Consider the following 22,992-nt stretch of genomic DNA (forward strand, 5'->3'; position numbering starts at 1 on the left):
TTAATGATAACAAAATCCTTTCTCCATTCATAATTGGAATAAAGTTAAATATCAGGCATTAGTGAGACACTATGATAGTGGTAATCCCTGAAACACAAACTACTGAAGTGAAAAAAATCTGAAAAGGATATTCAGCTGCATTCTTCAATTAAAAGAGCAGTGATATTTTAGAAAATGTATATATTACAAATAAAGTGGGAAAAAAAATGAGTAGAAGCATGTCATTTAGGAATGAATGTAAATTGACATAGAATCATGGAATTGTTGGAACAGACCTTAAAAGATCTTTTAGTTCCAACCCTCTTTCCATAGGCAGGGACAGCAACGCCTCGACCAGCCTGCTCAGAGTCCTGTCCAACCTCAACACTTGCAGGGATGGGCTGTTCACAGCTTTTCTGGGCAACCTGTTCCAGTGTCTCACCACTCTCACAGTAAAGAATATTTTACATCAGGTTTTTCTCTCTGGCATTTTATAAAAAAACTTCATTAAATCACAGAATTATATTTTAGATTCCTGCAAATGTAACAGCAGGGTTGAAATGGAAAACATTAAGAGAATTATTTAAAGACTTTAAGAAATAATTTGTTAGTCACATGCATGGAAAAATTAAAGCAAATATTCAGGTGTGACTGTTAGATTTCTTCCATTGTTTTATAACATTTATCACAGCTTTCAGTGGCCATATTATGCTATGTTCATAGTATGGTATGTAGAATATGCACATATCAGAGTCATATCAAGCCCCCTGAGGAATAAGATTACATCAGTGTTTATGTATGGAAAATATGAGAGGGTGGTTTTTTTTGGTGGTTTTTTTTTTTTTTTTTTTTTTTTTTTTTCCTATTTGTTGTGTTTGATTTTGTTTGTTTTCCTCATTAGAAACTATGTTACACTAAGTTACACATAATTTTTTAGAAAGAATGAAAAACTAGAAAAACTAGTAATGAGGCATGTTAGTAATATTGATGGCTATAGCTTCCAAAAAGAGAAGGTTTTGTTAATTATTAAACAACTAAAACTCCACAGTTAGCTTTACAAAAAAATCTACACATTTGGAAGAACAAATAATTAAGAGATCAAAGAAAATATATGTTTGCTTTACATATGGTGTATATGGGTCAGAAATGCCAACAATAAAATGATGCAAATCAAATGTGACTTGAAAACAGAAGGCATTGATAGAATAAAATGAAGACAAAATATATCTGAAATATTCAAGGACATAGGCATGAGAGAAATTACTGAAAATTCCCAGAGAGAATATAATGAAAAAGGAATATGGACAGCTATTTTTGTTTTGTTTTTTACTCAATAGAAGAAACCATCACATATTCCCAGGAGAACAGCAACAAAGAATATGACAGACCTTGGACACAGATGGTTACACCAAATGAGGCAAATAAACAAGATAAAACTGTTAAGTCTGAGCCCAGACTTCTGGCATCTGTAACTTGTAACACAGACAAAACAGAAAAGAAAGGATGCACTAGACCATTTAGCTTAAGCATGGATGAATACACTGAGATAAAATAACCCTGAAACCTTCAACTAAATCTCAAACCAACTATTTAACACCTAGGGAAAAGACAAGAATAAAGCAAGCTGCTAGAGCCTGGGTGAAATGCACTTGGATCTTGATGCTTGGTAAAGCTTCATTTATCTAATTGTCTTGTCCCATAACTTCTTTGACTGGGACTTCCAATTCAGATAGATCATTCAGAAAAAAAGTCTCTGGCTTGGCTACTTATGTACTTTCTCTCACGGTGAGCTCACACAATCTAATCTGCCTTCTCTCCTAAGACTTTTGTTTTTGCTTTCTCCTATTTCTTTTTCTCACATGCTGTCTTAATACTCTGTCACATGAGCCTATGACTCTTCCAGGCTGTCTCCTCTTCATGTGCTGAAGAATTTATTGCTAGTGTTTCTTAAACTTGTTTTGTCATCCTTACTGTGTTTTTGCATTTAACTTACCAAAATTTGTCATCTTTTCTGTATTTTTAATGTAGAAAATAGTTCAACCATTTGTTTGATGTTTTTTAACTCCTAATGTTATCCATGCCACCTGTATGAATAAATTTTTCTTTGCTGCCCCTTTTAGCATCATTTTTAACAAGCTCCCTCCTTAGTCAAGGAGGAATCAGTGATCCTGTGGACATCACATTTGAGAGTGGTTGGCTTTGTTGATGCTTTGAGAAAGCTGCCTTTACATCTTCAACAGATTCCATTTTCTCTGAGCTGACTTGTTACCACAAATCCCTAGATTTCTTTCCGATTTTGGGCTCTTATGCAAACTAGTTTCTCCCTTTCTGTTTTGAGGAGTTTTGTTCTAAGGCCTTCATAAATCAGATGTGAAGTTTCTCTGTTAGCTGAGTGATGCCTAACACGAATTTAATAAAGAGTCCTGCTCAAAACAGTATCTTAAAAACAAGTGTTTAAGACATTAGCATTTCTTCAAGAAAGGAAGTTCACCAATCCCTAGAAGCCCCAAAATCTCTCCTTGCCTTTCAGCCCATGTAAGTTTATACAGAATGCATCATAAATTAAAAAATCCAGGTGAAGAGATAACATCATCATTACTGGCTTATAATATTTTCTTTTACTTAAAAACGGTTTCTAAATGCTCCAATATGCCAATAAATGTTAAACTATTTTTAATCAGTAATTTTAAGATAAATTTAGGAACTTATTGCTAGATGGCAAAAATAATATTATCAGTTCTAGGAACAAGTTTAACTCTGGACACATTCATCTTAAACAATTTTGAGTCTCTTTCTAATACAAACACACTGAAACACACATCTGCCTTCCCATTTTTATATTTTCTATCCTAGATACTATTTACTAATTTCATTATAGACACTCTATCAAATAACACCATCCTTTGTAGGTGGAGTGGCCTAATTTCTACAGTGACAAACTGAATAGAGAACAGTTAAAAATAACTGCAAAAGCCCATCAACAAGAAGCAATGCTAAATGAAGCAAACAAACAAAAGATGAAAAGCAAGTCATTACTTGAAGGTCAAACAGAACAATCTGATCTTTCAAAACCTAAGGCAGAGTTTCCTCTTCCCTCAATTTTCATCTCCGAATATTAACTGCTACAATTATGAAAAAAATAACCACCAACTCCCCAAAAAATAAACTAGAAAAAAAACCCCAGCAACAACAACAAAACAGACACCCAAAGAAAGCAAAAACAAAACCAAAAAATCCACATTTAAACATAAAGGTTTAAACAAATAGATGTGGTAGTCTCCTCTACAGATGGCTAGAGGAACAAAGCAGTTCAGAACATTTTCTTTTGTTAAATTTTTGTGAGAAATCAATTTCAATAGCCATGAAATTGCAACAGACTTCTTTGTGATTTCAGTCATGTGGGCCTTTTAGTATTAGACAGTCATGACTTGTATGTAACACAGCAGTGTATATCACCTGTGAAATGAGAAATAGCTTTGCCTGTAAGGAAGGCAAAACATGCAGATTAAAAAAAAAAATGTTATAAATAAATCTAGTTATATCAATGTGCACCTACATTTTTAAAAAGTAACTGCACTAAATGTCTCCTAACTTAGTTGCTGGACTTACAAAGACTGAGATTTTACAGGGGGCAAAAATTGTAAAAAAAAAATTCTATAAAGCTGAAGGGAAAGTTTCTGTTTTACTGAACTATACAAAAATAAGATCCAATGGTCACTATTCAGGTCTTGTTATTCACTCTGTTTTCATTGCCACTGAAGCTCATCCAATATTTTCTATCAAAGTGCATAATTTTCTGGAAGCCAAATAAGAGTAACTATGCAATGAGACATAGGTTTTGCCCAAAAAATACTGTGCAGATACCTGCTGAAAGAAGTAGACAAGTTAGACTTATGCCTTCTGGGTTCTATAGAAGTTCTAGATGTGTGTGGTCTGTGTTGGAAAAACGCCCTCGCTTTTTCATCAGTGCTCTTCTTTTCCACAGCCTATTTCCTGTTTTACCTAATACACAGCTGTTCTTCTGTGACCCCTTATCTCAGTCCTAGTATCACTGGAAAACTGGAAACTCTCACTCTCTTCCCTTATTTCCCCAAGCAGCTCCCTGGTCCAGGTCTTCTCATGTAGTCTCAGCTCTCTGTCACATTTTATACTGATCCCTCCCAAAATATCACTGCTCCACATCTGTATTCTTCATTCCCATTCTCTCCTCCTTTTATCCTCTCTTACCAGACATTCAATCTTCCGTTATTTTTCTCTCTCCTGACACTGTATCAGAGGAATTTTGACCAGCTGGTCTCAGTTCTTCCCCTGGAGCAGCCAAGGTCCCTCCTGCCCTGGCTTCTTCCAGCCCCAGGGTTACTGCTCTCCTACACCAGCAAGTCCAAGCACTGCAGCCTTTGCAGCCATTTCTTGCCCACTGTCAAAGGTGTTTTCCTTTCTCTGTAGATGGGATCTCAGTCCCATTCCTACCCCATTTAGCTTCCATGAACTGATTCTTATGCAGTTTTCTAGGCACTTCCAGTATCAGGTACCATCTCCAATTTACAAGTTGGCAATCTTTTCACTCCTTGGACTTAAGCCTGTCTTTATGATCTGGCTGTTGTTTCTGGTCTCACCTTTAAGAATTACTGATTTATCTGGCTGAAATGGAGTAGCAAGCATACGAGACAGACATTTTGGTATGTAAGATTTGACTCTGTTCCTAAAAATGAGATTTAGGAAGAGTTGCTGTATAATTGCAGCAGAATTGTTATGCTTTGCCAAGATTATTAATGGGAAATATGGGGAATGTTTCTTATAATACTGAGGAGATTTTTATTACTTATATGAAGATAGCTATTAGAAACCAAATAATATTTATCTTTAAACAATTATGCCACAAAAGTAGTTTTTAAGAACCAATACGTGCATTTTTCTCTTTACTTGCCTTCTTACTCAAGGTACATAAAACTGTGTGCACACATATAGATTATGTCCAGTTTATGAATTAATTAATTTAAGGCTAGCCTCAGCATGCTTGTGCTGCCCTAAATTGTACACCATAGAAATAATAACTATTAAATGCATCTTTCTTTTAGACATAAACACAAAGCAATACCATGTGTTTATGTGTGCTGCTTTGGGCTGGGGTGTAGTTAATTTCCTTCACAGTAGCTGATAAAGGGCTGTATCTTGGATTTGTGCTGGAAACAGTGTTGGTTATTCAGGGATATTTTAATTATTGCTGAGCAGTGTTTATATAGAGCCAAGGCCTTTCCTGCTCCTCACACTGCCCCGTCAGCAAGGAGGTTAAGAATGCACAAAAAGTTGTGAAGAGACACAACCAGGAAGGTTGACCCCAGCTGAACAAAAGGATAGCCTACGTCCCGTGGTGTCATGCTCAGCAATGGGCCAGTGGGAGATGTTCCAACTGATGATGTTGATTTTCCCAAGTCACTGTAATGTGCAATGGGGCTCTGCTTCCCTGGGGATGGCTGAACACCTGCCTGCCCACAGGGTGAATGAAATCCTTGTTTTGCTTTGCTCATGTGCATGGTTCTTGCTTTCCCTATTAAACTGTCTTTATCTTGACCCATGAGTTTCCTCACCTTTACTCATCTGGCTCTCTCTCCCATCCCACCAGGGGAGTGGGTGAGCAGATATGTGGGGCTGAGCTGGGGTTCAACCATAGCAATCCTTTCTGGCTCATGTGGCTTAAAGGGTTTGAGATAATGACAAGTTTGATTGGGAAGTGTTAGATCAAATTTATAGCTTTTATTTATTTTTAGGTTAATTGACACACTTGCCATGGGCTCTGCTTTCCTGACTGTTCATTAGAGCCTAGTACTTGTCATTGGCTGCTTCTTGGTTTCACTGCTTGCTGCACTGCTTATCTCCTTACTCTACTGTGCATGGGAGCATTTTGATAACAATACAGGTGATGTTCCTGATGGCAGATGGCCAGGTACTGCTGCTGCTGTACTTGAAAGAACAAGCTGGAACTCCAGTGCAGACTCAAGTCAAAGGGGCTGTGACCTGCAGATGAGGCCACATTAGACTGGGACACCCTGGGGTGTCTGTGGTTGAGAATAAGCCCATGCCAGAGCAGGTACACCTTGAAGCACCTGTGGCCATGGTTATGTCTGTGTGGCTGCACGTGTAACTCTGAAGGGTAAGTCCATGCTGGAGAAAATACACTTCAAAGGATCAATGGCTGTGGGTAAGTCAGTCCTGTAACAGCTACACTTTGATACATCAGTGACTGTGCACAAAGTCAGGTTGGAGCACCTCAAAGCATGTGACCATGGACAAACCTGTGAAAATATGCTATATTTTATATAAATGCAAAATATTTCATATTTATTTTTAATAGAAAACCGTATAATTATTCTTGATAATCCATACTATAAATAGAGAAAAAAAAATAGCAGACACAAAAGACAGAGCATAAGTTGTGCTCTGAGAAATTAGCAAAGGTCAGACAGAATACATTTATGTATTCTGTCTGACGAGAATACATTTATGTTACCAGATTGCTTTCCAACCTGATCTTATTCCATCAACATAATTCTTAGGGTGCAAAAGTGAGCATTTAGACTACACCAAATGCTTAGGATGTAGACCATAGAAGTCATGCTGCACATTCATCTTCCAGAGCACAAGCACACAATGTGATAGGTGTGTTAGGTCACTGCTGTAAATCTGCAGTTTGAAAAAGGCTGTCGCATTTCTTCTCTGTTTTAATGCATGGAAGTCAAATATAAAAAGTATAGAAGCTTTATGGCCATAGTAAATTCTTCATCTGTAGAAGAAAAGCTGTGATCTAATAGTCAGGGGTAGCAGCACCCAAGAAAGAAAACATTTTGGCAGTCCTAGAACTGGTAATATTCAATTGAATTCTTCCAGGCCTGACAGGAAAAAGAGGTACTCATTTAAGTGGAAGTGAAAATCAAGGGATGTCTCAAGGATTGATATTTAGAGTTAAAAAGATTGTATGGAGACATGGCTTATTTAGTGGATGTAGTGGACCCGAGCATCTAACTAAATCATCTTGCTGGAATTTAAAATTATAAGATTTAAATGAAACATATCTTGAAAGACATTTTAAGCCCATGTAATATCCCTTTCTGGTTCTCATACAAAGAGAAGAACATTAACAAGATCGAGGTGCATGCAATCACTATTAGATGGAACACTGTGGAGAAAAATGTTAATATTGATGAAAGGAACAATGTAGTTGGAAGAGGTGAACAAAAATCTGTGCTAAGCCAAGTTCAGAAATAAGGAAAATTGTCTGAGAAATATGAAATGCTTGCATCCAAGTGAAGGAATATGCAAAGAAAATATAGAAAGTAATGGTGCACTACATAAGCGTGAAGATGATGAAATACTATTTGAAAATAAATAAGCTATTCTGGTGCTGTAGACTACCAGATTAATGAGCTGAAAGGCAACTTTATTGCTTGGAAACAGTCAACTTGCCAAATTGCTTGCAGGGCCCTTTGTGTACCTACATTCTGCTTCCCACATTACAAGCTGTAGTGTTAGCACACATTGAGCCAGTTCAGCAGTAACAATGATTTATAAGTCAGCAATATACTTAGAGCAAAGTTCACCAGAAATATAATGCTTCCAAAGTTTAACCTTTAGCATGGCATTGTTAATGTATTGTCTTCACAAATGAGACTTGGGTATAATAAAAGTTTATTCCATCATACAATTAGAGGAAAAAGAAAAAAAAAATTAGTTGCCACATAGACTACTTATAATTAAGGCTGGTCTAGGACTGCTTGAACACCTTCCTGAACATTTGTCTTCAGCCAAAGGTATAATGTTGAAATGGAAGCAAAGGCTGAATAGTTAAAAGGAAATATAAATGGCCACAAAAACCAAATCTTAATTTTCTTGATTAAAAGCTACCACTTCATTGCTATCCCAGTGCAGTGAAAGTTGAATGCAGCTAAATCTACTTAGAACATTTTTTAATTAAACTATTGATTTGGAAGTGTTATTTTGTCAGAGAACAAATACCCTGTACCTGAATATAAGAAGGGCAGTTGGATAAAAATCCAGACTATCATAACCCAATGCTGCATAAGGTGTGTAATCATAAGTAGAAAAAACATAGAGTAGATTAAAAAATGGAGCGTTATAAGAGTTTTAATATGAATAACATGGACAGGGAAGCAGTAAAGAAGCAAAAACTCTTGTCATTTATGCCCAGTGAAATGAGAAGAAGCAACAGACACTTGTTCTACTGCAAGGATGATCAAACACTAGAACAGGGTGTCCTGACTGGCTGGGTTGTCTCCATTCTCATAGGTATTCAGAACCTAACTCTGTCAACCTCAGGGCATTCTGCTCTGGTGGCCCTGCTCAGAGCAGCGTGGTGTTTAACGACCTAGTAACCTTCAGATGTCCCTTCCCACCTCAGCTGTGCTACAGCAACATCAGAATTTTCTTTACTCTGACCCACAAGAGGAAAGACAGTGAACATTTAATAGTAATTTCTGATTTTAGCTAGGCAAACTGTTATCTAGCAAAACAAAATACAGTTTTATATGTCATTCTGTATATTTTGGATAGCAGTCTTTATGAACACTTAAACACTTCAACACCAGTGCTCTGGCTGAAGAAGATTCAATATTAAAATAGGAGATAAATTGCATAGAAGCAGTAATTATCTCTTTTACCTGCTAATTGTCAAGTACATCTTTATTTATCTGAGCAATAACTCTCAAATCTCCAAATAAAATCCATAAAATATGAACAGTGAAATTGGATTATATTAGCATCTCTAAAGAAGGTTATGGTTTTTGATGCATAACAGGGCCCAGAAAATAATTTAAGGATCTTGTCTACAATATTTCTGTTATTTGTGCTGAATGTGCTAGAAAGCATCATGCTCTATTTCGAAAAAGAAAACTTGCACTAAATATTGCTCACGGCAACTCCTTTTGAAAACGCATCACAAGTTCTACCACAAAGTTGATGGTTCAAAGCAAAAGACTCATTTTCAAAAGTGCAAAATACAACTGTGATTTCTTATGCAAGCAAGAAACTGAACGAATCAAAAAGACTTTTGAAGCTGCATATTATAGACTCTGAAACAGTTCCAAGCTCCCTACTGACTGCAGTGGAGAGGGATTCTGAGATGCATCATCTCCCTCTACTTTCCCACGTGTTTTTTTCCATGCAGAGAAAGCCCAGGCATGTGGCCCTGACAGGAGTCACAGCACATCCAAACAGAAGGTGATGACTCAGCTTAAATTATATCTTTGACCAGGCTTGTGGTACAGCTGTGGCATCCTCACATCAAAAGTAAGTATATGAAACTTACAATTTGAATGCAAGTCTGTGACCAGTGCATTAGAATTATAAAATAAAATACTATTTTTTAAGGAGCATCTTCTACTAAATAATTAATCAATATAATTTTTTCTGCTTTTAATTCTAAGAGAGAAGTAGTTGCTACAGGAACTAAAAAAGGAAAAATCACAGAACAGAATCAAAGTGAAGTAACTATTTCTCTAGAGCTCTTACTTTTAATTAAATTGCAAGATTTATGAAGTCATGAAAGCATTGCAAATAGGACAATGAAACACAGTCACAGGAGCTTAACAACACAGATTTTAAAGTTTTCACTTACAGCATTTGATTTCATCGTGGTTATTTGCGCAGTCAGGCTTAAAATCACAAACTTTGTCAAGTAAAATACATTGCCCATCCTCACATGAAAAAAATCCCTCTGGACAGTAAAGAGATGAAGCATTAACATCTGCAGGTTCTGTTACCCCTTAAAAATCAGAAAAAGACACGTAAGTAAGCCCACAAGTATATAAAATTATAAGAAGTGCTTTTTATCTTCTTTTAATATAGCAACGTGCTCAGCATAAAGAATAGAGCAGCACCTATGCAGTGTGCTAGATTATATCACAGCTGATAAAACACAGCTGATCTCAATGTCTATTGGTCTTGAACTATATCTTAGTGTCCACAATATTAAATTTCTGTGTGAAAAGTTATTAATTACAGCTCAGTGTTAGAGAGCCAGGGTCCTGCTCAGGGGCCAGAGGCTGGTAGGGCTCCCTGCCCTTTCTCTGAAAGCCAGGTACAGGATTTTCACCAAACCATTCTGCTGTCACCATGCCCTCTCTGTGCTCAGGTCACAAGGACAGCTGCAAGAAGCCAAAGTTAGGTGCTGCATCATTACTAGCCTGTACCTCAACTTGCACACTAGGAAACACCCCAAATTTCAATGACTGGAGAAACAAAAAGCCAGAGTCTGCTGGTTCTTCTTTAGTAGATTTATGGAAAGTAAGTCAGAGGAATGATGAACAGCTTGTCATATTCTTTGTTGAACTTAACTTTTTTAAATATTCATATTTCTATCCAGACACTGATTTTTTAAAAAAATAACTCCCCGCTAAAAACAATATCTTTATGATGAATGGGTAAATGAGGGAGTTGTAGGGAAAATAATTAAAGCAAATAACTCTTTCTCTAAATACCTTAACACCTCTGTATATAGGGATCAGAGAGGCCTTAAAAACACAACATCAAAGTTTTTTATTATAACTTTAAATTTTTGGATAAGTAATTCAGATACCTGATGGATATAGCTCATCAACACCACCCCTGACTACACATGTGCCCATGCCATTTTTTGGAAAGCAGCTGTTAGCATCAAGAGGACCAGCAGCACCAGTCTGACAGAAGCTTATGTTGTTTTGTATTTCCATCCACTAGCTCTTCAAGACTACAGAGTGTGAATACAAAGACAAGTTTGTTGGGCATTTATTATATGTCAGATATTTAGCAGTAATGATGGGAGAAGCCTCTTGCCCTAAAGGTAACCTCTTTTTGCTCTTTAGTGGAAAATATAGGATGATTTTCTTTGCTTCTGCCTCTGCATCCAAACATGAATGTGAGCAGGTGGTACATAGTAAGGGGTATCAGGAAATTCCCACCAGAGCTCACTTTGCAGAATTATTGTAAATTTCTCATAGCAGTTAATGTATAACACCAAGATGAAAGCCTTCATTATAGAACCATAGAATGGTTTGAATTGGGAAGGAGTTGAAAGGTCATCTAATCTGCCATGGGCAGAGTCAAAGACCCGTGCAACACAGCCTGGAACATTTCCAGGGAGATGATTGATTACAGCATATGGACTTCTTTTCTCAGATTTTCCTCTATTTTATTAAAAGTAACTTCAAGTTGTCAGTCACACCCCAGTTATATATGGCAGACATTGAGGAAAATGTACTGAAAACCATGAAACTTGCCTTCACTTTCCTGGCTGACTCCTGGAAGTGATCTAGTCACAACTACACATTCCTCTGTCATACTGATGTCATCAATAGCAACAGTAGCATTTGTTGTTAAAATAGTACCTTGCAATATAATCTGTAAGGACAGAAAAAAAAGTTAATTCATTGAAGGTGACATGATAAAACGACACAAACACATATACGCACTTATTTATATATGCCTTTATAACTTATGATAGCTGCACAGGAGCTAAATAGTTCTTACAACCAATTCTGAACATCATCCAGGAAAAGCTACAACTGAGATTTGGTCAGGTCATTAATTTGCTCTTCAACTGTCAAAGCCTTAACTACTTTTACCTAGAGAAAGTTATAAAACCCAGATGATCTTGCTTCAATCAAAACTGGTGAAAGTCATCACTTATTGAATGAATAGTCTCCCTGCTGGAACACATAAAATCTACATATCTTCTTAAATTAGCTATTCATAGTTACCAAATATGATGATTTACCATTTAATGGTGTTCATCTGTACAATGCCTGATGTAGTTAACAATGTGGTATAATAAATGTAGGGATAAATTGCAAATTGAAGTACCTGCACTGTCAGCCTCACCCTCTGTGCCTGGGCAGACCATGGAAAAGATCTTCCTATAAGTTATGCTAAGGCACATGAAGGACAGGGAGGTGACTTGAGACAGCTGGCATGGCTGCACCAAGGGCAAGTCCTGCCTGACCAACCCAGTGGCCTTCTGTGACGAAGTGACTCCATCAGTGAAGGGTTACGGCTGTCCCACGCCTGGACTTCTGTAAAGCCTTTGACATGGCCTCCACAACATTCTGCTCTTTAAATTGGAAACAGATGGATTAAATGAATGGACTGTTAGGTGGATAATCGACTGTTAGGTGGCATGTGCTTTGCATGGCCACATCCAGAGGGTAGTGGTCAACAGTTCAGTGTCCTAATGAACATCAGTGACAAGTGGTATCCCTCATGGGTCTGTATTTGCACCAGTGTTATTTAGTATCTTCATTAATGAAATAATGTGATTGAGTACACCCTCAGCAAGTTTGCAGTGGTGCACCAAGATGAGCGGTGCAGATGATATGCCTGAAACACAGGATGTCATCCAGGGGGACCTGGACAAGCTCAAGAAGTAGCCCAAGGGAATCTCATGAGGTTCAACAAGATCAAGTACAAGGTGCTGCTGTGCAGCAGCCTTGCCCAGAAGGACCTGGGGGTGCTGGTGGGTGAGAGGCTGGACATGATCCAGCCATGTGCACTCACAGCCCAGAAAGCAAACATGTCCTGGGCTGCTCCAAAAGCAGCGTGGGCAGCAGGGAAGGGAGGGGATTCTGGCCCTCTAATCTGCCCTTGTGAGACCTCATGTAGAGTATTGTTTCCAGCTCTGGGGTCCCCAGCACCCATTGGATTGAGTGTAGAAGAGGTCACCAAGTTTATCAGAGGGATGCAGCACCTCTCCTATGAGGAAGGCCTGAGAAAACTAGGTTTATTCAGCCTCAAAATGAGAAGGCTCCAGAATGACCTAATTGAAGCCTTCAGTTACCTGAAGAGAGCCTAGAAGAAAGATGGAGAGGGACTTTTTACATGGTCATGTAGTACCAGAACAAGGGGAAAGGATTCAAACTTAAAAAGAGTAGGTTCAGATTGGATATTAGGAAGAAATGCTTTACTTTGAGGGTGGTGAGGTACTGGAACAGGTTGCCCAGGGAAGTTGTGGGTGCCCCAGCTCTGGAGGTGTTCAAGGCCAGGCTGGATGGATGTCTGACCAACCTGGTCAAATGAAAGATGTCCTTGCCAATGGGGGTTGGAACTAAATAATTTTTAGGGTGTCTTGATGTTTGCTACAAAAAATTATTCTATTGCCTAGAATACTGAAACAATGGCTATGCTCTTTTAATAGATGGACCTGTGGAAAAAGCTGAGTTAAATTATTTTTCATAAGGACATTAAAGAATAGAAATTATCTTTTTATATTTCATCATTAAAATTAAATTAATTCTAAAGGCCAAAGTAAAATATCTTTTTGAAAGCAATGTAAATGTGATATCTAATTACCTGAAAAGGTAATTCCTCAGCCACACTTTCTACAGGTATATTCACTTTTGTCCAATTCATCTCAGGCAATCCTGAAATGTCACGTAATTTTTCCAAACTTCCATTTAGTGCAGTCCTCTTAAAGACAGAAAGCTGGGAATCCTGAGATAATCGGTACCAAAAATTTACCTGTTGAAAGAGTTTTAAATGAAAAGCTTTAAAAAATTATATAATCAATCTGCAATCAAAGCAAGTAATATATGTAGATTATGACAAAGAATGACAAGATGAGTCCAAGCACATATTTGGCACAAAAGATGGGGATGTTTGAAATTACATTATGTTGAAATTACAGCAGTATCATGTCTAAAGACAAAATTATATTTAGAAGTAAAGCTTACTTTTACAATTTACTTTTGTTTTGTATCTATCAATTGATGCAGACTGAATGATGACTTCCCTTAACTTCTTTATCTTAGTAAGCATTTAAAAACTTCTCAAATATTATTATTCTTTACAAATGCTGAATATACGAGAGTTTCACAGGCATGTTAATCTCAGAAGTGCAATCATTGAGATTCTCATATGAAAGAAACTTTATAATCTTTTATTTCCACACTCAACAGAAAAGAATATGATCTGAAGACAGATTTTTAAAATAATCTATTCCTCTCCTGAAACAAGCAGATTGACCAATATAAGGGAGGAAAATACAAAGACTGTAAATGGATGAGGCTGCTTCTGAGGCAGAAAAGAAAACTGAGAATCACAGTTCACTCCCCTGTAATACAGAGTAAGTCTGATAGGTGTAATTCTTTTTTTAATAATACCCAGCGAAAAATTCAGCTGTGAACTGAGGGGAAGAAATAAGATTTTCAAAGGCTAATTTTTTTCTTTCCCCTTGAGTCTTTCCTGCTTCTCCACATAGACAAAGACTAAAATTTCTTCAACTGCAGTATCTTTACTTCCCTGTAAAAGCCTTGATTTTGATAATACTTGACTCTTCACGAAGGTGAAATAAGAGCTGGATCAGTCATGCAGAAATGTTCCTGTTAAAACATACTGCTACTTTTTAATATCATCTGGCTTCAGGTCTGGCAGATTCAGTCTCAACATTTAATTTTACCACCACTCATGAAAATCCTGTCTTATATAAAATAATCTTGATTCTTATTAATAAATTTAAATATTTTTCATGCAACTCATTCCCCCAGCAAAAAGCTTAAGAAATAGAAATCAGCACATAGACAAACACTTTCCAAAATGAGATATTTGAAGAATTGCACTTAAACAATTTAGATGGCTTTTGTCTTTCAAGCAGTTTTTCAAACAAATTTATGTTTTCATTAAATAAGAAATAATTTTACCTTCCTTTTTTATGTCTAAATGTTCTACTATACAATGACTATTGTGTCCATTAAAGAGCCATAAACAAAGAGCTGGGACTAGAAATTTGCTTCTGCAACTCCAAAATATTGAGCTAAATGAAGATGTTTCTTAGCTTACATCTACAAGAAGCTGCAGAAATGAGTTAGTTCTAAGTTTCAATTAACCAGAAAGGCACAATATAAATCTGTTACCCTTCAACTCCTTTTTTTTTCTTTTTAAACAACTGGAGCTAAAGAACTTGTAAAGCTAATAATAAACATAGATCTCTTTGTGTGGATCCTTTTATCCTCTCAGTGGGATATCCAACAGAGGGCATCATTTCACATTAATAGGCAGAGAACATAACACATCCTAATGAGCAACCCCTACTCGTTGCTCTTTCCCAGAAATAAAAGTCTGCAGGGATAATGTGGCAGAAAGCCAGGCTTCCAGTCCTCAAAAACACTCTGCTGACAGACACATACAGTTAGGTAAGAACTTGTTCTAGCATTTGTTGGATCCAAAAATTTTAAATTCACCCAATACATGCATACTTAGATTAAACTTTTTCCTTTTCTGACTTTGAAGTAGAGAAAAATATGTGCATCCCTACTGCATCTGTGTTTATTTTGAGTGCAGACCAAACTCTGCAATAGATCTTACCAGAATAATTCATTGATTCACGTATCACTGGTGCCCAGTTTGCCTCAAAGGTTTCTAAGATAAATTAATCTGAATCTGAAAGGTGCTTATCTACTCAGTATCAAAGTCAGCAAGAGAGCTGAAACTGTCAAAACAAATGCACTGTGAGTACAAAGGCCGTTGGGTGTCCCAGGAGCAATGCAACATACAGAGCTCTGATGGGATGGTTCAGGCCTTCTGAGTTCCCTGCACCAGCATTCTGCTTGAATTTCTCCTGCTTCTATTTTATTTCTGATGTTTTATAACACTAAGAACTCACATGAGGATTAAGAACTGTGAGATTGGTTTAAATGGCAGCAAGGCACTGTTCTTGAATTGTTTCAGAGGCTTCTACTCCTCAGTTGCAAGCTGCAGCTGTTCAGCTGAGATCTGGTAACTCACTGATGTGTGCAGTCCAAGTGAGCTGCAGTTTCAAGTAAAACAGATTTAGCTAAGCTAGCTCTTGTTTCTAGTCCCTTAGAAGAGATATCACCTAAGAAGCCTAGATCCTGCTGGAATAAAATTCTGCTATTTGTTGGGACTTCTAGGTGCAGTTCCTTCTTTTCTGACTGTTTTTTTTTTTTGAAAAAAAAGAAAAAGGTTTCTTAAGTGGAATTAACAGTTTGAGTTCTACACTGAGTCTGAAAAATTAAGAAACCAGTTTATCTATTTTGTTTGTTTCTTTAAAGCCTCTTTTTCATCACAGAGCAAAATAAAATTATTTTGGCAAGCTTTCTCTGTCTTTTCCTTTTCTTCCCTCTGACTTTTTAAATAAGAAGGGATTATACAGTATCAGAAAAACCCACATCAGAACCACATAACTTCTCCCCAGTATGACATAAGCATTGAAAAGTTACAGAATAACAAATAAAAAGGCATCGGGAAAGAAAGAAATTATAAGACTGAACAGTGTCTATTAATTTTATTCAGTGGCCAAAAGGACAAATAAAATTACAGCTGTGAATGTAGTGCATAGTTGCTATTCATATTTAATATATTTTTCAAGTTTTGTTTTAAAAATACAAATTTTGTTGAAAATTACAACCTCATTATAAAACTGTATTTTCTTTTTTCATCTAATATTTTCATCCAATTATTTTTTGTCTCTCCTGATACATTTTTTCCTGATACCTTTCTAGATCAACTGCTATCCTGGCTGGTTGCTTTTGCATTCCTCTGCAGAGCCAGAAGACATCTGACAAAAAAACCACATTTCAAAGTAACTCTCAAGTTCTGCACTGATCAGCTTAAAAAACATCCTCCTCAAACCATGAATTAAAATTTAGTTCCTGTCTGGAGTGTGGTAGCTAATTCTCTCTGTTCACACCAATACAGCTGATGTGTACAGTGACTTCAAACCATAGGTGCCCTATTTTGGAACCCTGGTTATGGGACTTTCCTGTCTGTCTCCCTGTTATTGCTGTCCAGGTACCTTTGCCACAGTAAACAAAAACCTGGAGCATGTCTTGAAATCTGGTGCTTTAGGAAAGAATAGTAGTAATCAGATAGAAAAAAATGGCAGCAAGGCAGTAAAAAGTTGCCTGCTTGTCCGTCCTCCCAAAGAATTAGTCTGTAACTCCTTCCATGGTATTGGAATAGAGCCCTCAGCAACAACACTTAGAGCATGAAAAATAAATACCTGCTTTGCATCAGCTGAGGAGTAGGTCACAAAGATGGGGACAGTTAATATCAAACTGTTACCTGGCAGCCAGAGAGCCCAGGAGTAGGCTTGACAAGGAAAGGGCTTCCCAGCTGAGACACAGCCATCTTTGTGTTCTTCTGATGTGATCCACTGAGGCAAACGAATGCTCCTATTAAAAAAAAAATTATTTTAAAGTATGAGAAATATGTCATGCTCCAATGGCAAATAGCTACCTCAGAGAGGCAACTACATGCTTCATGAGACACATAAAGTTTATTTGTAGATCAAAGCAATCTAAACTGCTTTGCCATCAGTTCAGTCTCTGTGGATAATGAGGAGAATATTGTAACAGGCTGTGACAAGCAGTATCTATGTGGGCAAAGGGAAAACAGAATTGCTATGTGCTCCTGGCTCTTCCCTCTTCTAAAATTATCATGACTGATTCCAAAGACATGGAGAGAGGGAGAAGGAGATAAGGCTATTTGGGCAGCGATTGCTCTTCTTCTCTGTCATGGTGCCTGCGAGCACTTAAACCCAAGGAAGTGACTATGGAGCCCCTCAAAGGCAGTTCAGATGTTGCTTCTCTGGGAGCAATACCGTGCAGATCCACTGGAAATATTTTTTATCTACTCTCTTCAAGCAAAAACCTTAAGATCGCCAACCTTAAAACACTACAGCTGTTACTCATCACCTTCACACATTGCCCATCCATTCTCTGCCTGGACTGGGGAGAGCAGAAGAGCTGCAACACAGAGCACCCTGGAGATCAAACAACGGAGACCTCAACCAAGATCCCTAAAGGACACATTTTAATTGGCTTAAATAATGTTTCAAAGAGAATTTAAACCAGAAATTATTTCCTTTAGGGTATAGTATTCACTCTCAGCACAGCACAGCCACTTTTAAGCATGCTAACAATGTTGCAGACCACAGGAGCCAATGGAATAAGCTATATTTTCTCATGGGGTCCACAGACTTGACATTGTTGTCTGCGCTAGTGGGGATGAAAGCTTAATTAAAGATCTAATCTGAACTCTGGCAAATGCACTGCATTTGGATTTGAACTACAGCAGATGTGCTTCAGACAAAGGTAGGGAAGGATAAACATTTTCAAGGGGCCCTAAAGCAGCATATTTTGAATGCCGTCAGTGCTGCCTTTGCTGAATACTGAGACTTTTTCATGAAAGTCTATGCAAAACAACACTAAAGGCTCAGTCTTTTTTGAGCATTTATATAACACATATTGCCTTACATCTTGGAAAATCAGCTATTGTGCTGCCGCAGTCATACTCCTTAGCCATTTATTTCCCATGGATACATAATGAAGGCGAGGGTTAGGTCCAGCCCCACGTGAATAATGGCATGGCTTTAGCAAGGTTGGCACAAAGAGGGGACCATTCCAGCTCCCTGCACAAACAGGAATGCTGCACTCCACAGTGTGAGGGAAGCTCCCCTCATTGGAATGCAAGGGTACTTCAAAGGACCCACTTTTAATTTGCAGCTGAGGCTCTACTGTAGCCTTGTTAAGATCTTCATTAATCAAAATTTGCTACTGCCCTCCCCAGGAGAGAAGAGAGACGAGCACTCCCTGGTACTAAAAGGAACAGTTGCCACCAGAAAGATGGTGATTTAATGTTGGCAAAAATTTTATCAGATTCTGGAATCCTAATTCTGAAGTCGTGGCTGTAGCAGGCACAATGATAGATTGGTACGAAACCACCTCAGAAACACCTTTTCAGCTAACTTAGACAGGGAATGCAACATTACTAGGCTTGAGAGGTGGGGCATAGTAACCTCCAAATCTGCTTGAGACTTCAACCTGCACCAACACTGAAAAAAATGTGTAATAATTCAGGTATCAAAGCATCTTGAGTAAAGCAGTACATGGCTCCATATGGATGATTTTAATGTGATACTTAGGCTGCCAGCAGCCTTCATTCTGACCACATTACCCCTCAGATCTCAGCAGCACCTAGAGCAGAGAAAGACACAGGCACAGATCTGTGCTCCCTTCTGGAGCTTCGAGAGTTTGAAACCTGTAACCAAGTAGTGTTTACATAAAGTACAGTAATGCAGATCCAGTCCAACTCTACAGTGACAATAAAATGAAATATCAAACAGCTGCTGAGAAAAGTGAGCAGCAATTTGGTGCACTTCATCACATGAGGACCAATGGAAAAAAATATGTCTGTTCATTTAGAATCATTCTATAGCACATACACATACTTCACCCGCTACTGTTTGCTCAGGTGAATTTTAATCCTGGAGAGTTCCTATACCTTTGAATGCTTGAGGTGGAATACTTAACATGTCACATTGCTTTAACATGAACATGGAAGAGAAGTGTGGAGGTCTGGCTGAAGATAATGTACATGATTAATTAGATCTAAATTAAAGGAGCTCTAGACTCTAACATAGATTTTAATCTTATCTCCACTGGGAGCAGTGCAATAGATACATTTTAATAAAATTAAAGTCAGAGAATACTTGTCAACGTTATTTGACAATGAAAAACATGCTTGGCAGGTTTTTTTCTATGGAGGGTGCTATAATAACATTTTCACTTTGGAAAAATATTTTTAACGGCCCTTTCCTGGAATAAAATGGTTTTCTAGCTGAATGCATTGTATGGCAAATACAGGCTGAAGGAAGAACAACTCTTTAAAGGAAATTTTACTCACTGTATTTTTTTCCAGACAATATAGATTAATGTAACTGTACTCTACAAAAAGCTATTTGCCTAATAATGCTTCCAAGAATGGTCATATTGGGTAAACAGTGGTTATGATATTCACAAAACAAAGTCAGCTGTCAGTTCAGAGATCAGTATCTCAAAAAAACTGCATTAAGTCTCATACCTCAGTGATTGTGCCAGCCAAAAATAAGGGTTACAAAGACATAGTAACTAGACCATGCTAAAAATGAGCATTTCCAACAGCTTTCTGTAACATTACCTGTGTTATTTACATACTGTGTGGCATCCATTTCAAAAGAGTTTTTATTATCAGTCTGTGACCATTTACAAGTAGGAATTTTCAGGACAGAAGGAGAAAAATAATAAGTCTCACCATGCCCTATATTACTTGTATGGCCTCTGCCAGGGAGTTCTCTGTCAAGGGGAGCCTGTTCTTTAATTATGTTCCAGTCAGCATCACCTTTTCTCAGTGGCTTCCATCCACAAAGGTCAGTCTCAAAATCACAGAAGGTGTAATTAGCTGTGGTAAGGACAACAACAACAAGAGATCAATAAGTTGAACTTGATGCAACAGTTTAATGCCACAACTCTGTTGTATTTAGATGTACTTTACATGTATTTAGATGTATTTAGATATTTTGTATATAGATGTACTAAGAGTATTGAAGAAGCACAAAAGCGTTTAGGTTATTCAAACGGATAATAAGTTCTAGAACACAGGTAATATGTAGAGCAGGCAACTCCTTTCTTAATCAAACTCAGAACCACGAAACAAACTACCTGTAAGAGAATAAACATAGTAAAGACCTGTATATAGGTTGCTAAGATATTAGAAAAATAGTATTAAATATTTTTTAAAAAAGAATTGTACCAGTAATTTAGTTATGAATGTGTGAGAAAAATCAAATGTATTTAGAGCTTAAAATATATGGAAAGCAAAGATGAATTAAGCTTTCATTTAATTTATTTTTCAAAAGGAGATTTTAATTTATCAATTATTCAGATTGCCTAGAAATTTTTATTGTGAAGTAAAAGACCATTTTCTCAGTTGGTATGGATTAGACCAATTTAAATTGTATAAAAATTTAACACGTTCCTACACTGATTGAGTACAAATAATTATTTTGATAAGAAAATTTTATACTCAGAGTTTTCTTCCCTGGGTCAGAACAGCTTCCCAAGGCACTACACTTAACTCCTGAGGTCACTTATTGCAACTGCAACCATTATTTTAGAACTGGATTTGTCACTTCCTGCTCCCACAGCACATTTATCTGATCATATCAGCCTCAGATACAATCATACATATTATTCCAATTTTCAGATTGTACAAAACCGAAATTAAATGCATCCTTCTTTAGGCACCATTGTAGCAAAGCTAAATTGTAAAAGTTTCCCAGGAAAAAAAGAGATGATTTGAGCAGCTAAATTTTAAGGTACAAAATTAACCACAAATATCAGTGCCTCTTATCTGGCTTCACCATATACATTAAAATTTGATGGTGCATGGTTTTCTGTTTAGCGCAGCATGTTTACTTAAAAATGAAACTTGTTAACTTATTTAATTACATTTTCATGCTTTTCACAAGGTATCTTTTAATTAGACTTCAACTGCTAGTACATTAAGGTTGAATATGCAAATTGATATCCAAGACTAAGCTGTTTCAGTAATTAATACAATGTCCAGGCATTTTGCTTTCCTTAGCTAAGCAGTCCTGAGAGAACCAATGTGACACAAAAAGGCAAACATTCTTTGCTTAAATGTCTCTTTCTCCTGGCCTCCCTAAACTCCACAAAAGGTCTTCTGCATAAACAGCTGACTGCAGTGTCTGCACAGTAATATCCAAAAAGACATTCATAAATGACCCTTTAGGCACCAAAGAAAAGAACTTAAAATAATGGTGTAAATATGAAACTAAGATCAGGATAACATTAATAACTATTATTTTACATCTGTAAAAGATATTTAGCATGGAAACATTTCTTTTTTAATTTTTATTTTCTTTTAACTAGAGGAATTTAGGACCTCAAGAAGATTTGTCATGCTGATAGAAACAATGGCTTTTGTGTGATCAGTGCCCATCACTGCCTTTGATATTCAGCAGGAAGAGAGGTGTAGTGAAATCAGAATTTGTAGCATTGATAGCTTGTAGTACAACTTCCTCTAACCCTATAGACATAGGAAGAAATATATAAACATCAATTTTTTGGCTGAATATACAAAGTGGGGAAAAAGAAGACATGCACACACAGCAAAATACAATTCCAAATCAAACTGGTTGTGTCCAGTAATTTTTCAAAATTTGTTCAAGTCTGAACACAATTATAAAGGTGGGAAGAACATTCATGGTTGTGCATTTTGGGGTTTTTTTGTTATTCTTCATTGTTAAGTTTGGTTTTTTGTTGATGATGGTTGGTTTGGGTTTTTTTCTTTTGGGTGACCAAGAGGAAATAGAATATGACAATGCTGACCACACTTTAGATGCTAAATGTTATTTTATTACACTTTTCACTTGAAATTTAAAACTCTAAACAAGAACCTAGTCATGCAGAAACACTGACCAGAGTTAATTACCAAACCCAAGTGTTCTCCCTTTGTAGTATCTGGAAGTGATACTTCAGTTTAAAAGTGTAAATATGTTGTAGAACAGCTAGCCTCCAACTGTGAGTGAAATGCACTTGTCCAAATTAACAGTCAAACTTAAATTTTATCCCTACTCAATTCTAAAAACTTAAGGGGTGCTTGTAAATGTTTAATCAAGCTTGAAAAAACAGTTCTGTGCTTTGGCTAAACCCCAAATCCAAGTAAGACTGCTTTTCAGACTGTTTTTTTCATTCCTCAAATATTTATAAATGCTAAGAAATGTGCCTTTCCTATCAAACAGTCAACATTTTTATCTAAACCTTCAAGGGATTATAGGTAATCTTTCACTATCCATAGTAGGAAAATAAGTGACTGCACATCCTATAGTTTTTGAGTAGTCATACTACAGTAAGTTTGACATAAAGCTCTTTTCTGATATATTATGTCCCTTCCTACTGCAATTCTCAGTACCAGAGCTTATGTTTTATATTTTACTAGGAAGATTTCAGTGGATTCAAATTGCAGATAGGTTTTTGACATTTTGAATGGAAAATGAGTCAGTTCTCTGTTTTGGACCTTTATTAATAATTCAGCAAAACAGAAAGGAAAATAGAAAGGAGACAACAACTTGCTTTCACTTTAACAGTAAGTCAAATTTGATTTTTTTTTTTTTTAATTCTTGTGAATATATCAGTATATCTTTACTAGTGAAGGAGTAAATTATTACACCAT

General features: G+C 36.9%; 1 protein-coding gene across 1 annotated transcript in view; it reads right to left on the reverse strand.

Moving 5' to 3' along the window:
- Positions 1–22,992, reverse strand: part of MALRD1 (MAM and LDL receptor class A domain containing 1) — a 239,833-nt gene that overhangs the window by 182,127 nt on the left and 34,714 nt on the right. The window contains exons 10-14 of the mRNA XM_083877445.1: positions 20,050–20,196; positions 17,041–17,150; positions 13,312–13,479; positions 11,247–11,367; positions 9,608–9,754 (exon numbers count right to left, since the gene is read on the reverse strand). Coding sequence (XP_083733571.1) covers positions 9,608–9,754; positions 11,247–11,367; positions 13,312–13,479; positions 17,041–17,150; positions 20,050–20,196 — 693 coding nt within the window. The remainder of the gene's footprint in view (positions 1–9,607; positions 9,755–11,246; positions 11,368–13,311; positions 13,480–17,040; positions 17,151–20,049; positions 20,197–22,992) is intronic.

Source organism: Zosterops lateralis (assembly GCF_965231275.1).
Source record: "Zosterops lateralis genome assembly, chromosome: 1".
NCBI lineage: Eukaryota > Metazoa > Chordata > Aves > Passeriformes > Zosteropidae > Zosterops > Zosterops lateralis.